The 17,098-nt window shown below is 40.0% G+C and overlaps 2 protein-coding genes across 3 annotated transcripts in view; one reads left to right on the top strand and one right to left on the bottom strand.

Moving 5' to 3' along the window:
* LOC105680092 (phytanoyl-CoA dioxygenase, peroxisomal) overlaps positions 1-17,098 on the bottom strand; it is a 40,019-nt gene that overhangs the window by 10,157 nt on the left and 12,764 nt on the right. The window lies entirely within an intron of this gene.
* The window catches only part of LOC105680088 (G-protein coupled receptor 52-like), a 30,833-nt gene that overhangs the window by 5,995 nt on the left and 7,740 nt on the right, over positions 1-17,098 (top strand). For both annotated transcript variants that reach the window (XM_067350118.1, XM_012380518.2), the window contains exons 2-4: positions 13,973-14,208; positions 14,963-15,159; positions 16,564-16,701. In XM_067350118.1, coding sequence (XP_067206219.1) covers positions 14,113-14,208; positions 14,963-15,159; positions 16,564-16,701 — 431 coding nt within the window. In that variant the 5' untranslated portion in view covers positions 13,973-14,112. The remainder of the gene's footprint in view (positions 1-13,972; positions 14,209-14,962; positions 15,160-16,563; positions 16,702-17,098) is intronic.

The following is a 17,098-nucleotide window of genomic DNA, read 5'->3' as shown; positions in this document are numbered from 1 at the left end:
TCGAAGCTCATCATCATTTAAGAAGATCAAGACGAGGAAGGAGACAAGAAATGCGCGGACTCTCCAAAAATCGGGATTTAAATCGCTCGCAAAATTCATATATGCCGTTTCACACAAACACATTCGTTTCTCCTGCGGATAACAGATTTCTTACGACAAAGATCGACACGAGTGTATTCTGCGATCGACGTACGTTTGGGACTTTAATTCTAGTTCGGCGACACGCTTTACGTTGCGAATTATACAGAGCGATGTATGATCTTCAATTAAATTCTCTCCAAGAATACACCCGCAAATTTTGTTCGTCTCTATTTCAATACACTTTGTATGCTTAGCGTACTGATCGCCCCAAGTTAAATTGCCGTTGCTAAGTCTACAAGAAGACCGTCTGCTATTAGCAGCAAGGAAAATCAGAGAGCGTCTCCCCATTGTTTACTTTACTTAACTTAAAATGGAAATATTTCGGACGAGAGAGCGGTATTAACTTAATGATCCTTTATAAGTTTATTCAATTTAATTAACTGTCAGTGACTCCGCCGTTTCTTCCTTCCTGTTTTTTCTCACGCTTGTAGTGGGCTTCTGCGCACACTTAAAGCCACACGAGAATTAAATAGTACTCATTTTAATGTGTATGAGCTCGCCTCGGGGAGTAAACACAATTATAGACAGCAACAAACGGAAACTGAGACTCGGAGTTCGGAAAATGTTCCCGCAATCCTCCGAGCACCTATGGTGCGGGAATCCGTGACCGGCACCTGTGCAAACGAGTACGCCCTTGCTATAATGTGAAACGGAGATGGAAATGGATATACAGAGCATTACGTGGCCCGTAGCTACTTTGTAACCGCGATTTTCCTTCGACCCTCATGTTACAAGCACGAATACCGCATTTACGTGGAACGAAATATACATTATTGATCGTCTAAGACCCTTGGTAAGGCAAATATATTATGATGTTTATATATTGACACGTGACGATTCTTTTATTCGAACGAAACCTTTCAGCTTCTCGTAAAGTAAGACCGTTGTCAACGGCGACAAATTCGTGGGCGGCGAATTTGTGCATAATTCACAAAAAATCGTAGACGCCACGGTGTACTTTGTACATTTAAATTTATACAGTTTAATTGTTTATGTAGGACGAAGTATACATTATTGATCTAATACCCGTCGTTTTATACCGTACTTTGCAAGAAAAGTTTGGGAAGTTTCCTTGAATAATAAAAGAATCGTCACGTGTTAATATATAAACATCCTGATATATTTGCTTTGTGACGGGTATTAGACGATCAATAATGTATATTTCGTTCCATAAACAATTAAACTGTATAAATTTAAGATAAAGTATACTGTGACTTTTGTAAATTATGTACAAATTCGCCGTCCACGAATATATCGCCGTTGACAACGATGTTACTTTGCGAGAAGGTGAAAAGATTCGTTGAATAATAAAAGAATCGTTACGTGTTAATATATAAACATCCTAATATATTTGCCTTGTCACGGACATTAGACGATCAATAATGTATATTTCGTTCCATAAACAATTAAACTGTATAAATTTAAGATAAAGTATACTGTGACTTTTGTGAATTATGTACAAATTCGCCACGAATATATCGCCGCTGACAACGATGTTACTTTGCGAGAAGGTGAAAAGATTCGTTGAATAATAAAAGAATCGTCATGTGTTAATATATAAACATCCTAATATATTTGTCTTGTCACGGACATTAGACGATCAATAATGTATATTTCGTTCCACATAAACAATTAAACTATATAAATTTAATTGCTTGAAAGGTCGCGATTGTAATAACAATTAGAATAAAACGACACAGAAACGACCACAGAAAGTCGATCATGTGAACAATGATAGAAAATAGTCCTGCGTAAAGAAATATAATTTTGTAATTTCTAGATTGGATATTACATTCCTTATTTTCTCTTCTTTTTCATTTTTCGAGAAAATCGATGTAGTCAACTACGAGAGGACGTTTCGTAAAATTTCAAAGCTGTGAAAATGACAGCGAAGATGGAAATGACAGCAAAGCGTTTAAACCTTCATCAATTTTATTACAGCGCAAACTGAGTTTGCCGATGTCACGGCGGTACATACATGGTGATTTCGAAGAAAGGAAATCTTTCATATTTTTTTTCCAACGTCGTTCTATATCCTGGTCATTTTATTCGGGGCATTCTTATTCCTGTCACTCGTTTATTGCGAGATAGGCTGGAAATGTTTGCTATCAGATGTCATTGCAAAATATTATAGAAATCGGACGTTATGATAACTACTATGGTTACGGATATTATATATCTATTATATAAAGCGGACAGGCGGCGGATTGACGAAAGTCCGCTTTTAGCGAGAATACAGTAAAAAGCTGAGTCCGGCGTAAGAGCTGAGCTCCCTCGTAAGAGCGCGGAATTTCGAGACGATAATCCTCTCCTTTCCATTTCTCTACTTTTTCTCTTTTCTTAGCTTTTTCTTCCGCCTTCTTTCTATCCATTTTCTCTCACGAGTTCATTAAAGAAATTTTTCGAGGTATTGTGTCAATCAGCTTCGACTGCTTTTGATAAATCGCACCGAACGTTAATATCGTTTTTCTCATTGATACATGAATTAATTCACATTACATAAATGTTTAAAACTGCTCAGTGAACGAGCACAGAGTATTCCGCAATAATCAGTTATTTACAAGTCTGAAGCTATCAAGCAACGTGAGTCGGACATCACAAGCACTATCAGCTTCACGCGCAGTTGACAAAAATCACGGGGCGTATAACTTGATTTTTTTCCGGTCCATTGCTATAAATCTACGTGTGGGATACGGCGGCGTTCATTTGCTACGGTGCACGAAACTGCGAGCGCTTCTGTTGACGCACGTCGAACTTGTTAAAATAGACACACGAGCGAGAACGAGGCTCCCTTAGCGAGAGAAATGCTTACGGCCACCTCCGTCCTCGTCACAGCCTTGTTAAGGGACGGTCGAACCGTCATTTTCAGATCGATTTGACCGATAAAGAGAGCGCGCGGCGGAAAAGGGAACAGGACAACAGAACGGAACGGGTGAGAAAGGGAGAAGGTGAAATTGGAGGCAGGACGACCGTATAATTTGTTGCCGGTATTACCTACATATGTTGCCGTGGCGTGGATCTCAGTTCGATTTTCTCGTTATCGCGGCCGGCGAAGATGAGAAAATCATCGAGCGCGCCTCTTATCTGGTGAAAATCTAATGTCCTGAAGTGTAATGCGGGACGGCGATAAATTACGCCGCGTTACATTCGGGCCATGCATAATTAGCACTTGTGGCAGATAATGATTATTATCTGCTCGGATTATGACGCGGTAGTTGCGTAATAAAAAGCGCTGTCCGACAAGAGGATATAAAGTTTCATCCAGTTTTTTTCCTTTCATTAAGTTCAGAACAGGGACGTATTATATCCTTTTAACTACTTTCGCGGGGACGACACAAAGACAAACGATTAATTAACGCGCGCGACAAGTATCGCTCGCGCTCGCGAGAACGTATCACCGCTCACTCGGTCGCATGTAAAATGCAGAATCGGCAAACGGTACACACAGCTGCTGATTAAAGCGTGTTAATGCGTCGTTCACGGAGAAATCACGACAGTAGAAATCGATTATCGGCGGTTTCGTCTTGCACACAAAGAGGCGTTTCAATATCCTGATATCTTCCGTCCAATACCTATCGGCTTCCGGCTTTATAGCATCGGCGAAATTTCCTTATCGCCGCTGCGAAATCTAATTTGTCAAAATAAACTTCTTAGCGGAATCGAGCCGCATTCAGCAGTTCGTTTTGAAGTGTCATAAAATTATCGCAGCAAAGATTAAACTTAAAACTACTCCATCTCGCAAGTTTCGAATTGACAAAGTCGACGAAAGTGTAACAAGATGCCGGTATTAGCACCTTTCGAGAAGCTGAAATTATTCGGAAGACGCGAGAAAAATATGGTACTTACCGAAGACAGCGAGCCAGCGCGAGTTTGCAAAAACGATAAAAAACCGAGTTTCGTGCTATTTCCGAACTATGCCACGAAGCAACGACCGCACTTAAAAGTAACGTCGTCGATTCTTCCGAGCTACTGAAAGCGGCAAACTTGTGTGTGCGCGTACAAAAGAAGTCGAAAGAGCAATTCTCTGGAAGGCGGCGAGACTATTATCCTTGTCATAATTTAGAAACTGGTTGCCGGCAAGTTTCCAACTTTAAAATCATTTTTAATAGGAAGAGAGTTGCCCTTCTGCCCACGACACTTCCGAATTCATGACACTCTGCATCGATATCTTCGTTTCGAAACGAGTGAAACGCCATGCCAGCGAAACGCGAAAATGAACGGAACTATAGTCAGTGTTTTTCGCAACTAACGAACCGCGGAACTACGTCAAATGTTATAAAGTTGAAGCAAGAGCATCGCGAGCATTTTTATGCAATCAAAAATTATCTTGCCATTGCGTTTCTCTGAACTTTCGGTATTAGCAATTCTAGAATTTATGATTCTTCCAGCGCAGTACGTCGGCAAAAATATCGCGGAATGCGAGTAAAGCTTCTGAAAATTTCAAAAAGTTTAAGGATTATTCATAATCTTCCGCCATCATTTATCATTTTGTGAAGATGGTAAAACGAGACTTGCGTTAATGGTCTCCGCGGCGATTTACCGCTTCTAAAACTCTCGGTGCGGCTAATTTCGAACAGACCACGCGTTTAAAATTTTAATCTGGCTTATACGCAAGCTTAATAAGTCATTATGCACAATTTGACGTGTGAGAACTCGTAATGCGCAGTAATATTCGCCGCAAGCGGCGATTTTGACTTGGGTTTTTAGCCCAGTTGTAATCTCTCCATCTCTTATCAAACTCACAGTGGGACCTGCATAATTTTGAAGTAATCCTTCGCAAATGATGCCGCGATATAGTGAACCCGCATCAAATTTACCACATCGCGGATTTCGTCGTTTATCCGAATCAGTACACGTCATTGTCATCTACACACGTGTATGCCTCGGGGGCACACGTGGACCCGATGTGCGTTAATAAAAACCGCATGCCGCAGACAAACGAACTATTCAGTAATCTTCGCGACCCTCCTAACCTTGTGTCCTCCATGTAAGGGCGTCTATTTTTACGAGGACTCACCCTACGCCCTTTTCTCTATTCAGCCAGATCCTAAGGTGATATAGGAATTACTTACAATTTATCGCAAGTAGAGGTGATTTACTGCCTTCTTCAGCAGACAGCTTCGCGAGATTGTGTATCTCAAGCTCAAATCTGTTTGATCTTTCGAATGGTTTCGATAGTTGATGAAATAAAATAAACGCGCCAAGTTTCAGCCAGATTTTCTATGTAAATCGGGTGTTTGGCCCTTCTTTTTCCCGTCAATTTATCGCCTGACGAACTCCTTGGTATACTTCTCTCACTTTTTCTCCTGCGGGATCGTGTTTATTTTCGAACTATCCTGCCAATCGATTGCCGCACCTTAAGTCCCCCAGATTGAAGTCTTTAAAAATCACGAAATGCGTGATCTTCTTTCAAGGACGAACGCACGCTCGCCCAAGTTGAAACAAACTTCCACGAGGTTATTTTAAACGCGAGTTTGTCAGACACCCTGAATGAAAAAAATTTATCAGCCAGGGTTGTTGAAATTACAATTTCTACACTAAGAGAAAAATCCGGTTAAAATTGATCGGAAAATCCATTCAAAAAGTAACAAACGGATATTATCGATCCCTTCAATCGGAAAATATAACCGATGAAGACTGAAATAACCGATCAAAACTATCCGATTAGAAAATATCCGGTTGTTACTTTTTGAACGAATAGTCCGATTATATTATGTCCGATCAATAGATCTAATCGGAATCTGATCGGAATTTTCCCCTTAAATATACCAATTAATATTAATATTAATTTGTATCACTTCTTCTTCTACTTTGAGTTCTTCAAGAACAGTTCTAACTGTATTACAATTCATTTCTTTCACTTCTTAATAATTGACACGTAATACACTATTATATACAAAATATTGCACACAATATTGCGTCACACTGCCTTCACGCTGCTTCGATGACGAACACGAGACAATAGAGTACAGGCTCATGCACGCTGGGCCCATCGGTACGACTGTTAGCACGACCAATCACAATCGAGTTACCAGTGCGACTTCGAAATGTGTACACATGTATTTCATCGGACTTCTGAACGGATAAATTGTATTTCATCGGATATTACACTTTATCGGATAATATTTTAATCGAATGTAGTACATTAGATCGGACATTCAGCTTGATCGGAAAAAATACCTTATTTTTATCCGATCAAGTGCAATGTCCGATCATATTATATATCAATTTAAACGGATAAGTAAATCGCAGCTCATTATCCGTTCATATTTCATTGGAAATTTTATTTCATCGGATAAAGGCATCCATCATTTCATCGGATAGCCCCAAATCCAATCAAAATCAATCGGATAAGATGTTCAAACGGTTTTTTCCGATTAGAGTCGCTGGATATTTTTCTCAGTGTACACGATTGAATCCCGCTGTCGTCCGAATACTTGACTTTCAATCGTCGAACTTTCGATTATTTCAATCGGAAGCTATTCTTTTCTTTCCGCCGGGTTCTCTCTCTCTCTTTCTCTGTCTACATGAAAAATAAAATTCTGAGAGGCAATAAACGCGCGTGGCCAACGATTGACATATAGGCCCAAAATATAGGCAAGTGCATCGTATTCATAAATATTTATTTACTATCTTTCCGATAGATATTGACATTTACATGCTTTTTTAATAATTCAACGCACTTTCGATCACTCGCCGATCAACCGTTTCCACGCCCAAGGACTCGTTTTATTATTGACGGGACACCCGGGGCCTGCGAACGTAGGACCAATATGGAGCCTTGTTGTAATTAGACGTCGCCGAGAGGGACAGCCGCGCGGATGTTCGGCAAACAATATTAATTAAAATCCATTAACGAGGCCGAGTGACGCTAACTGACGTGTGATATATCATGATGTCATTCTTGTGCGAGCGAGATGTATGTCGAAACCGGAGAAGGGAGCGTTCTTATTCCCTAATTTGTCTTTCAGGACGTGAAAGGGACGCGGGATTAGTTGAGTGTCGGATTCTCTCCTCTCTTTTTTACTTTTCTTTCATGCCTGACTCGAATTGGCGAAGGTCTAATACGTGATAGATCGTACCGGCTCTGAAAAAAGGACTGTCGTGTCTATAGGACATTTGCCGGGGGATTCACGTAGTGTCCTTAGCCTGATCACTTCTGACTTCACTATCTTTGTGGACGATGAAGACGAGAAAGAACAAGTCACTCTCATCCACCAAAGTAATCGTCGCATGAATCGAACGGGAACATGATCTGCGGTGAATCCCTCGGATTATTCCGGTATCCGAGAGAATAATGCAACGGGATTTATATTCAGATCCTCAAATATGGACAAGCATTTCGTGACGCGGCATTTCCGTGCAGTAAAAATATCATTTCGTGTTGCAAATATTATATCAGTTTTATTTACGATGCCAATTTTTGTGTATTTTATTAGCCAGATATAAATGTGACTTTCGCGTTAAGTACGTGTGTTTGTTCATTTATGGCTATTGGAATATATACCCTTCGGTCTTCTAATTTTCGTTCTTATAAATATATATACAGAAAAAAAAAACAAAGAACGCACACAACGACGTCGTGTAATGCTGGGTAATAAACTAAAGTAATAGTCCATCACGAAGGTCAAGAAGAAGAGCATTTCTAGGAGAGAAAAGGAAGGCGTGGATACCTATATAGCGAATCGATTGACACAAACGGTGAACGCCTATTTGCAGTGGGATAATACAGTAGAGAAACGGAGGGAAATATCATTCTTCATTTCCTCCGCGCTATTTCGTAATCTTTTCGACTCTTATAGGGATTTATTTTTGTTCCTACACTTTAAGCGATTTTTTACATTACTCCACTCACGATGCATAATACAGAGCACAGGATTCACGCACGTTCAAATCTTTGCTATTAATACAAGTAATTCTTTCCTTTGATAAATCTCATGAAACATGTAAGTTATTGCTAAAAGTTTTTTTATTTGTTGTTCCATTTCTCAAAATGGTTTTTATCGTCTGCGGGCGATGTTTGCGTTACGCGCATTGTAAATCAGATTCTCCCGTATATTAGCTTACATATTACAATAAAAGTTGCTATACGCGACACAAGTTGTTTATGCGAATAAAAAAGGTCAATTTTTCCTCAAGTCATACCAATATAGCGTACCGAGCAAATTGAGCAACGCGTCACCCTCGCGATAACCACCCGGTGCACATAGGAAGATATGACCACTCTGGTCGAAATTAAATATGAAGCAACAGTTGCTCCTGGATGCGTGGATACAATTTAATTTCAAAGAGAAATATCACGTGCCGCTGCGTAGTGCAAATAAGTAAATGTAATAAACGGGATTCGATAAAGAGTTTACATCAAAGCGATTAATGTATTTTGCGAGCCTTTCGTGCAAAAATTTTCTACTTACATTTCATATTTTTGAATAAATTCCCTCGGAATAATCGACGCGATATCTCGCGTGAAAGACAATGCATCGCGCTTCACATTAAACCATCCGCCCGCGTTAGCGTAGGTATTCCTTCTGGCAATTTTGCTCGAAGTCTATTGTGATATTGTCTATTGTAACGCGGCACAAATTATAGCTCTCTGTGTAGTTATCGTTTATGTTGCCGTTAAATCAGTTGAACTGATGTATACAAAGTTCATAAAGCGTTTAACCATTTCTCCTTCTCTTAAAGTTACGTTTATGTAAATAATTATATCACAATATACTCACTATTCATATACTCGTTTGAGCAATTTTCTCGGTATGTCGTATTTTGTTTGACTTTGATATAGAAATTATAGAAATAAATTCGATTAGTCTTATAAATTTTACAAATTAAAAAATATAAAAATTTTATAAATTAACAACCCAAATAACACGCATGTCCTAAAGTCATCCTGAAAGACATCATTTTTTTCAAACGTCTTTTAGATATCTTTAAAGAGATATGCGTGTTGTTTGAGAAATAACGTCTTATATAAATTCCTTTTTATCGTTTTTGATGTGACATTTCATGATTGGCAAATTTTATGATAATTTTTTGATAACTCAGAGAAACCATTAAAAAAAATATTGTTGCAATAGTTTTTAATTGTAAATAACGCGTTTCTCAAGCTTATAATCGTTATCAATAAATCTACGCGATAATATTATAACAACTGCAATACGTGTAAGTTATGTAGAAAAAATATTTTATAAACAGACATTGTCTTAATACATTGCAAACCAGACATTTTATTGCTAATCATATCCAATAGCCAGTTATTTTTTTGCGTGAAATATTTTTAAATTACTTATGCTTTGTTAGTAGTTAAAAATCATTATCATGTTAAATATTTTTAAATTACTTATGCTTTGTTAGTAGTTAAAAATCATTATCATGTTAAATATTTAATTTCAACAGATATTTTAAAATTACATATATTCTCAAAATACATATTGATTGTAAATTTTTATGTACTAAAGTGGAATACGATACGCGAGATATCTCATTATTCGTCCGCAATGTGTAAGCGCAAAGCAGCCAATAATCGAATAAACAAGAAATGCAAATAAAAAGAGAGAAGCAAAAAGCAAGTGAATCTGATAGAGCCTTTGCACCGCAATTCATGTTATTAGCACGCGCTACACGCGTGTTATTTATTCTTTTAATTATAAAGAAATATAAAATGTGTACTTGAGAAACAGCTGGCAATGACAAAAACTTGGATAAAACAGCCGCTCACGATATGAACAAAAGAACCAATCGACATCGCGAAAAATCGCCAACAATGAATGTGAATATCGACTTTGCATACCTTTTGCAAGGAATGATTTCTATGTTACAACTAAATTAAGTTTGTAAATTTATTTACAAACAGGATTTTGATGAATTTCACTTATGATCATAAAATATCGAGTCGATCGTCCATCGCTTTTAACATTCTGTCGATACCCTGCCGAAACTCTTGTGCAACAGAAGTTTCCCTTGTCGATGACAGAGCGGAGAGCACACAGAGTCTCTCGGATGTAACAAACCCTGTGCCGAACTGCCGGTGCAACATGTGCCACGTTCGCGTCGCGGTTTATCATCTCCCGCCGCGGAAACGTTGCCATGGTGTGTCAAACTAGCGCCGGGCGTTAGCTGAAACAGGATGCCTTTCGGTATCCCGCGCGCGTGTCCACGTACATGTTCGTTACCGAAGAACACATCTATCAGCCCTCGGCGGCTGTAATTAAATTTATGTAATATAACTGCTTGCGCGGTGCACGTAATTATTAATTTAGTTCCAATAAATGGGAAATACATTGCGAGAGATTGGCGGAGAAGGAAATATCAATTCCATTTCTCATTGCCTGCCGTAATATTTCGCGTTCTCGTTTTGCATATCATCGAATCTCGAACGAATATAACTAATCGCCAACGCAGAATTCCGAATGCGCGAATGCCTTCGAGTTATCGATTGGCCCCGTGGGGCTCCTTTAAAGACTCCTTCAAAGACTCCAGATCCACTGACACAAAGAATTTCGCGCAACAAGTATCTAGAGCGATAAGTGATATTCCGTCGAGAGCTCTGCGATTGGTATCCTCGCAAGGGATGGCCCTCCCGGGACCGTCTCGTGCCTCGTTTGCGCGGACCATTAACGCAACAAGTTATCCAAAGGTGCCATTCTGTATAATCGACTTCGCCAATCGGCAAATTTACCTAGCCGGAACCAATTCAGGATAGTGTGGGATAACGTTTTACGCCGCCGCGTACAACGAAAAATTTTAAGGCTTTAAAAAAGAAAATGTCCTTAATCTCCGCGATCGCCAGGCATGCAAATGAAGGTGAAAATGTTATCATCATCCCCTCTGCATAAATACAACAAGAGACGACATAGCAGGTCAATTTATCACGAAACGACAGGTCAGGATTAATGGCAGTGCGGCAAATCTACGGCGACGAGCGCGCGAGCCTCGCGTGTGCATGAATTATGGGATTCTCGTACAAAATTCGCGGTCAGTGGGACACGAAAAAAAGAATGAGTGGAAGGTCGGGCGGTAATGTCGATGCACGTGTGCCGGCGGTTCGCGTGATAGCCGCGCGGTACAGGTGGTTTCACAGGAAATCGAGCGAAAAAGGAATAAAAGACACGGAGGGTCGCAATCGATCGCCCTTCGGCATGCGCCCGCGTCGATGTACAAAAAAAAAGAAAAGATAAGGAGCGATCTGTAATCTCATTCGAATACGTTCCCAACAAATTTCCCGCCTAACGTGATTGCTTCCTTCGAGTCCGCCGTTTCCGAAGGCAAACAGTTATCATTCCTTGAAAATTCCATTCCACAAAGTACCGTGACATTTTGTATGCATAAACCGCAAAAGCAGAGGACGCGGTGGATTTGTTCTGTATAATCCGAGTCGAGAGGACAAAGCACAGCTGTACAATCACGTCAGTAATAAAATTGTACGGGACCGCTAATAACATGTGATTACACGTTAGCGGATTTATTATTCACACTCACGCATCCGCGGTTTGCCCATTAATCGTCAATGACAACAATTTCCGGATCACTTCTCATCAAATTTATTATGAAATTCCATGTGAATTTAACTTCGAGTCACGTGACGTTTGAGAATTTATGCCATATGATATGCCACATCGATGCGTGTAAAACGCATGCAATTTTATAAACAAAATTTCAATGGTATTCTGCTTTCAGCATCGTTGCAGAATTCTCGACGCGAACTAAAAATAAAAATGGATTACGCCGAGTGGATGAGCAAACTTCACATTTTGTGCAGATTTTGTGCAGATGAGATTTTCAAATAAAATGACGTAAAACGATTTTTAAAGTGGACACGACAATAGCTCTGCCTCGGGATCTGTTTTTAGTTGACACTTTGACTTTAAGGACATCGTCTAAATCGCAAATTGCTGATGGCGAATAAAGGCGCTGAAAAAACAAGGCTTCCAGCACGACTTGAAAAATCGATGTAGACCTTTCTATGAAGATATAAGATCTGCAGTTCTAGATTGGTAATTTAAAAAAAAAAAAAAATCAATGTGGAACTCTCTAAAGATAGAAGTCGCGTAATCCTGTCCCTTGATTCGGTATAATCCATTAAAAAGTTATCCGATGAGAAAAATGCCTCTCTTGTCGCTTTTTTCAATAAGATTATCGTTTCGACTTCCGCGGCTTATTAAAGCATCTGCTTCGACTTACGTCGCAATCTGCTTCGACTTACGTTGGACTTATTTTTCATTACTTTTATATTAGCTTCAAGAATTTGTGACTTACGTTAACAAGTTTTAACATAATGACGTACACGACCAATAAAAGATAATCCAATAAATTCTTGTAAATAGCCATATAGTGCGTTCAATCACGCGTATGGGAGCACGCGCAGGAATTCTAAATGAAATTCCCCGCTCGCCATATTCGCGACATCGACATCGTTATGTTTGAAAGGGGAGTAATTTATGAAAATGAAATTTTATCGAAATTCGGTGTTTTAATGCGATTAGCGAACATTTTGCTGTAGTAATGCAGCAATCAAATAATTACGCAATACCGAAACAAATCAGATTATGTTATGTTAATGGTTGAAAAAAAGTGAAGCTTCTAAATGTCAACTGTGCATCCATTAGCAGAAAAAATTTTTACATTGCGTCCATTAGCAGAAAAAAAATCTATCGATTAAGTTATCAATTTTAAAACATTGTCAAGTCGCAGGGCCATCAATCATGATGTATGTACATATCATCGCTAATTTTGGAAATGTTTGAGGAAAACTCGAGTTCGCTTCATACTTATTGTTAACCCGGAAAATATTCTCACATCTACACACATGGTGCTTTAGGATCCTACTTTAAATTATATAAGCTAGAGCGACTATTAATAGTCGATGCTGTAAAATTCAACAACGACGAATGAGGTCGCCTTTTCGCGTAAGGAAAGTCGGCGATTGCAGCAGCCGCGTCTCGCAAGTCGGATCGGCTGCTAGGAGATGCGCTAATGGTCGATAATGGAACTGTCGCGGCACCAAAGTAATCGAATTATGCTACCCCGTGATCCGCAAAACAATGTGCCGCGGAAAACATGTGTTTTCCTGCGTCGTCGAATACGACGATACGGATCGATGAGAGTCTTTCTCTCTTTTATTTGCTCGAATAAAACGAGATTACGCGCGAATGATGGTCGATTCTGGCTCATAATTCATGTTTCGCGTAATGCTATCTACGGAGAACGACAGATTTAAAATTTGAAACCACCATCGAGCGTTTTTGAGCCCACACTACTTACTGTGCGGATGAATAGATTCTTGATTGATCGCGTCGCTGTCATACGCAACGCTACGCTTCGTCGCGACGCATCGCTTCGCGTCGCGAGTTATTCATCCCGCAACCGGAAAAGTCTTATTGATTCACCTGCACACGATTTTTACTTATTTTCTTCAAGTCGAAAGATTACGATTAATGTCGCCGCAATTGTACACGAGTCGATCAACATCCAAACAAGATATGATGACCTTTTACATGTCCTTGACTGTCCAATCTAACGTGTCAGACGTCGATATCTATACAATATTACAATGCTGATGTTAATGACAGGCGAGCTGAAGTATACCGCTGAAGATAATATCATTTACCTTATGTGGTCGCTATAAATATGAGCTTTGCTTCGTATCGCTTCGCGTAATATGCAAATCACGTTTACAATGAAACTATAGTATAAAATAACCGAGATAACAGGCAAGCGGCATCAACAGTTTTGTAGCGGGCAGATATGTTCAATGTTTGAACGCAATTTGAATAAATTATTCATTATCGTTCGCGAAAAGATTGTTTTAATTAAAAATATTTATCTTCTCTAGATTTTTCAGACGAAACGGCCATTAAAATGTCGCAGAAAAGAATTCGGAAGTCCAACGAGGTCGACAGATTTACTTGAACGAATGCTCTGCGTGAGAAAAAGATATCCAAGAGGGGATCAATAGATAAGGGAGAAGGAGGAATGGGCCCTTGGGCCTTCGTCTTACTCATCCTCGTGTCAGCTCTGGGTCTCTTTCTCAATGGATACGTTCTCCTCGTTCTCGGTCTTGGTAAACAGGTGAACAGTAACGAGTGGGCATCTATCTTACATTCGCGAGATTTTTCCATCGCGTATACGTTTCGTTTTCTTTTTGCCGACAAGATGGCATTTAAAACGCGAGAGTTCGTTGTTAATACACGTAAGAGCCGCTGCAACCGTACGATTTTAGTGAGATTACTGTAATCGCGCGATTACGCCGTTAGAAACCAATAAATTCGAGAAACGCGTGCAGACTCAAACGCTTTCTCAAACGTAAATTAATTCTCTGTCCGACGCACACAGAACACACACACACATACAAACACATTTCGCTCAAAGGATTTACGATATTAAAAAATATACGCCGCAAGCGTATATCCAAGCTACAACGGCGGCAAAACGAAAAAGAAAAGAAGTAAAAACTCGCCGAAATTATAAATACACGCACGGCGAATTTGAAAAAGCTTATTTACACGGACGATTTATTTACCACCGAACGAACGATTAAAGATGGCAAAGCATCATCTCTCTTTTCGCAACGCGCGATTGCGCGGATTCTGTTTGTTTTTTTTCGAGCCGCTTTCAAGCTTCCGTTTATCGCGGATGAAACTATCGGATAATAATTCAAGATTCGAATTGTAAAGTCGCCGGCGCGCGAGATTGCGGTTGTTTACACGGAACTATCAAAAGTTTAAGTTACGAACACTCACGGGTATCAAGCAGCGACAGTTCGGATAGTCCCGGCAAGGGCGCGATAGAGTGAAGTCATCAAACGCACCGTCGATGTCCGCAGACGCAGCAGCAGCAGACGGCGAATACTTTGTTATTGATCCATTTGGGCGCTGTGGAAGCGGCAGTGTGCCTAATATTGCTGATTTTCACCACGGGTTCGTGGCCGTTCGCCGACACTTGGTGTGTTCTTCACGGATTTCTGTTAGCGCTTTTACACCCGGTCGCTCTTTGGACCGTCACCGGATTAAATTGCGACAGGTAAGTTTTTTTTTATCTCTTTCTCTCTCTCTCTCTCTCTCTCTCATTTTTATATCAGTATTCAATGCCGCAAATTGAGATTTATGTGTAAATGACGACCGATATCAGTTTTTTATTCAACTCAGTCGTTTACAAAAGCGAACAATGCAGCCGATTCTTCAATAAACGGCAATTGATGCGACGAGACTTACAAAAGGGATACACGCGGCGATTGTTAATCATTATATTCGCACGTGAAAAGAAAAATTGCATTTTATACGATGCGCATTTAAAGTACGTGATTCGAATATCCTTTTGTGTTTCCTGAATCGCGTGTTTTTTACGTATTTTCCATTGAATTATTTTGCACAGTATGTTCGATAAAAAACTTTTTCTTGTAATGAAAAGTATTTTTATATTATCTCAACCGTTCCACATACTAGCACACCAGCTTCCATTTATGGTGCATCAAAATGCTGTTAAATAGAATTTTACGTCATCGTTGAACGAGTAAATCGAGGGCGAAAAGCACGAGAGGGTCAAAAGGAACTCCTCTTGCGAGAACTTTCAATAAAAATCGAGTTCAATCTCGATATATGGCACACGAGTAACGCAAACGAGGCCTCGGCTGTGCCTGACACAAAAGACAACGAGATTTCCGATGCAAGATGTCAATAATGATTCCACAAGCTCAGACAATATCGCCGTAGCTATCGGATGATACAAGACGTCCGCTTGATATATAGTCCGCAACCTAGAATCGCATCGCGTCGTTCCATTTCTACTTGTTGCTTATCCTCTCGCCGCGGACTCGCGTTTAACAGCTACGCGTTTCATGTATAATAAATTTTGTGAGAAAAAATTTTTCTATCTTACGCTGCGCAAATTGTATTATTCGAGTAAATTACTTAGAGCGCAGATTTAGCTTTCTGTGAAATTCCGCATTTCTTTCTTCGATCGCGAATCCTTACAAAATCCCGTTTCCGTGTCGTTATGCACGATCCTTTGAGGAAACGTTCGAAAATATAGAAAACTTCCGTCTCTCTTTTACGAAAAACAATACCGGGCCTGACCGCGCAGCTCGATCGACCACGGAATGTTTTATTCAGTAACTTAACAGATTTAGACTACCATTTCGTTCGCGTTGTCATGACTTCTGCATCTTCGGGGATTTCCTTCCCGTGGTTTCGCATTTTCATCAATTGTCCTGGAAAGCGCGTCGGAACGTTCGGGAATCACGCTTATTGTCCGGTCTTCGCTTATTGTCCGATTATTTTAGTCCGATTAAACAATATCTGAAGGGCCTAACGAGTTTGCCCGAATGTGTATGAATTAGATGCCCGGCTAGATGTGAAATAGAACCTTGCGCGGCATCCAATTATGTCTCGAGCACCCATTCCCACGCTATGCAATTACTCTATGCAGGTATTACGCGATTGCCGCACCGCTGCATTATGCCGCTTTGGTTTCTCCGCGACGCGTAGTCGTCGGGCTGGTTGCTTCTTGGACGGGCGCTCTACTCCTGTGCTTGCCGCCGTTCTCCGGTCTGGTGCCACCTTATAAGTTTGTATATACATGTTACACCATTAACCACTACTACTATTATCACCATAGACATAACATTGACGGACTCGTGTTGCTTATGTTTCGCAGCGTTGTTTGTGTCTTCTACGGTATTGCATCGCAATTGCTGCATTCGCTCGCATAATGAACGAAATTCGATTTACTTTATATTCTCTTGCTTCGCGTGAGTTGTTTTGCATTGCATAAAGGCACCGCTGCGAGACAATTTCCGCGTCGGTTCTCCGAATGCGCCTCTCTCTTAAAAAAAGAATTCACCTTCAAGATTTCGTCTGCGCGCACCGTCAGTTCAAAATGAAATGTAAACTATTAACGTTTCAATAAGCTCTTTATCCACTTTTAATCACGTATTTAATATGTACACATACAAATTAAATTA

Source organism: Linepithema humile, chromosome 1, assembly GCF_040581485.1.
Source record: "Linepithema humile isolate Giens D197 chromosome 1, Lhum_UNIL_v1.0, whole genome shotgun sequence".
Lineage (NCBI taxonomy): Eukaryota > Metazoa > Arthropoda > Insecta > Hymenoptera > Formicidae > Linepithema > Linepithema humile.
The sequence above is the reverse complement of the archived record's forward strand: the minus strand, read 5'-3'. Positions and strand labels throughout refer to the sequence as shown.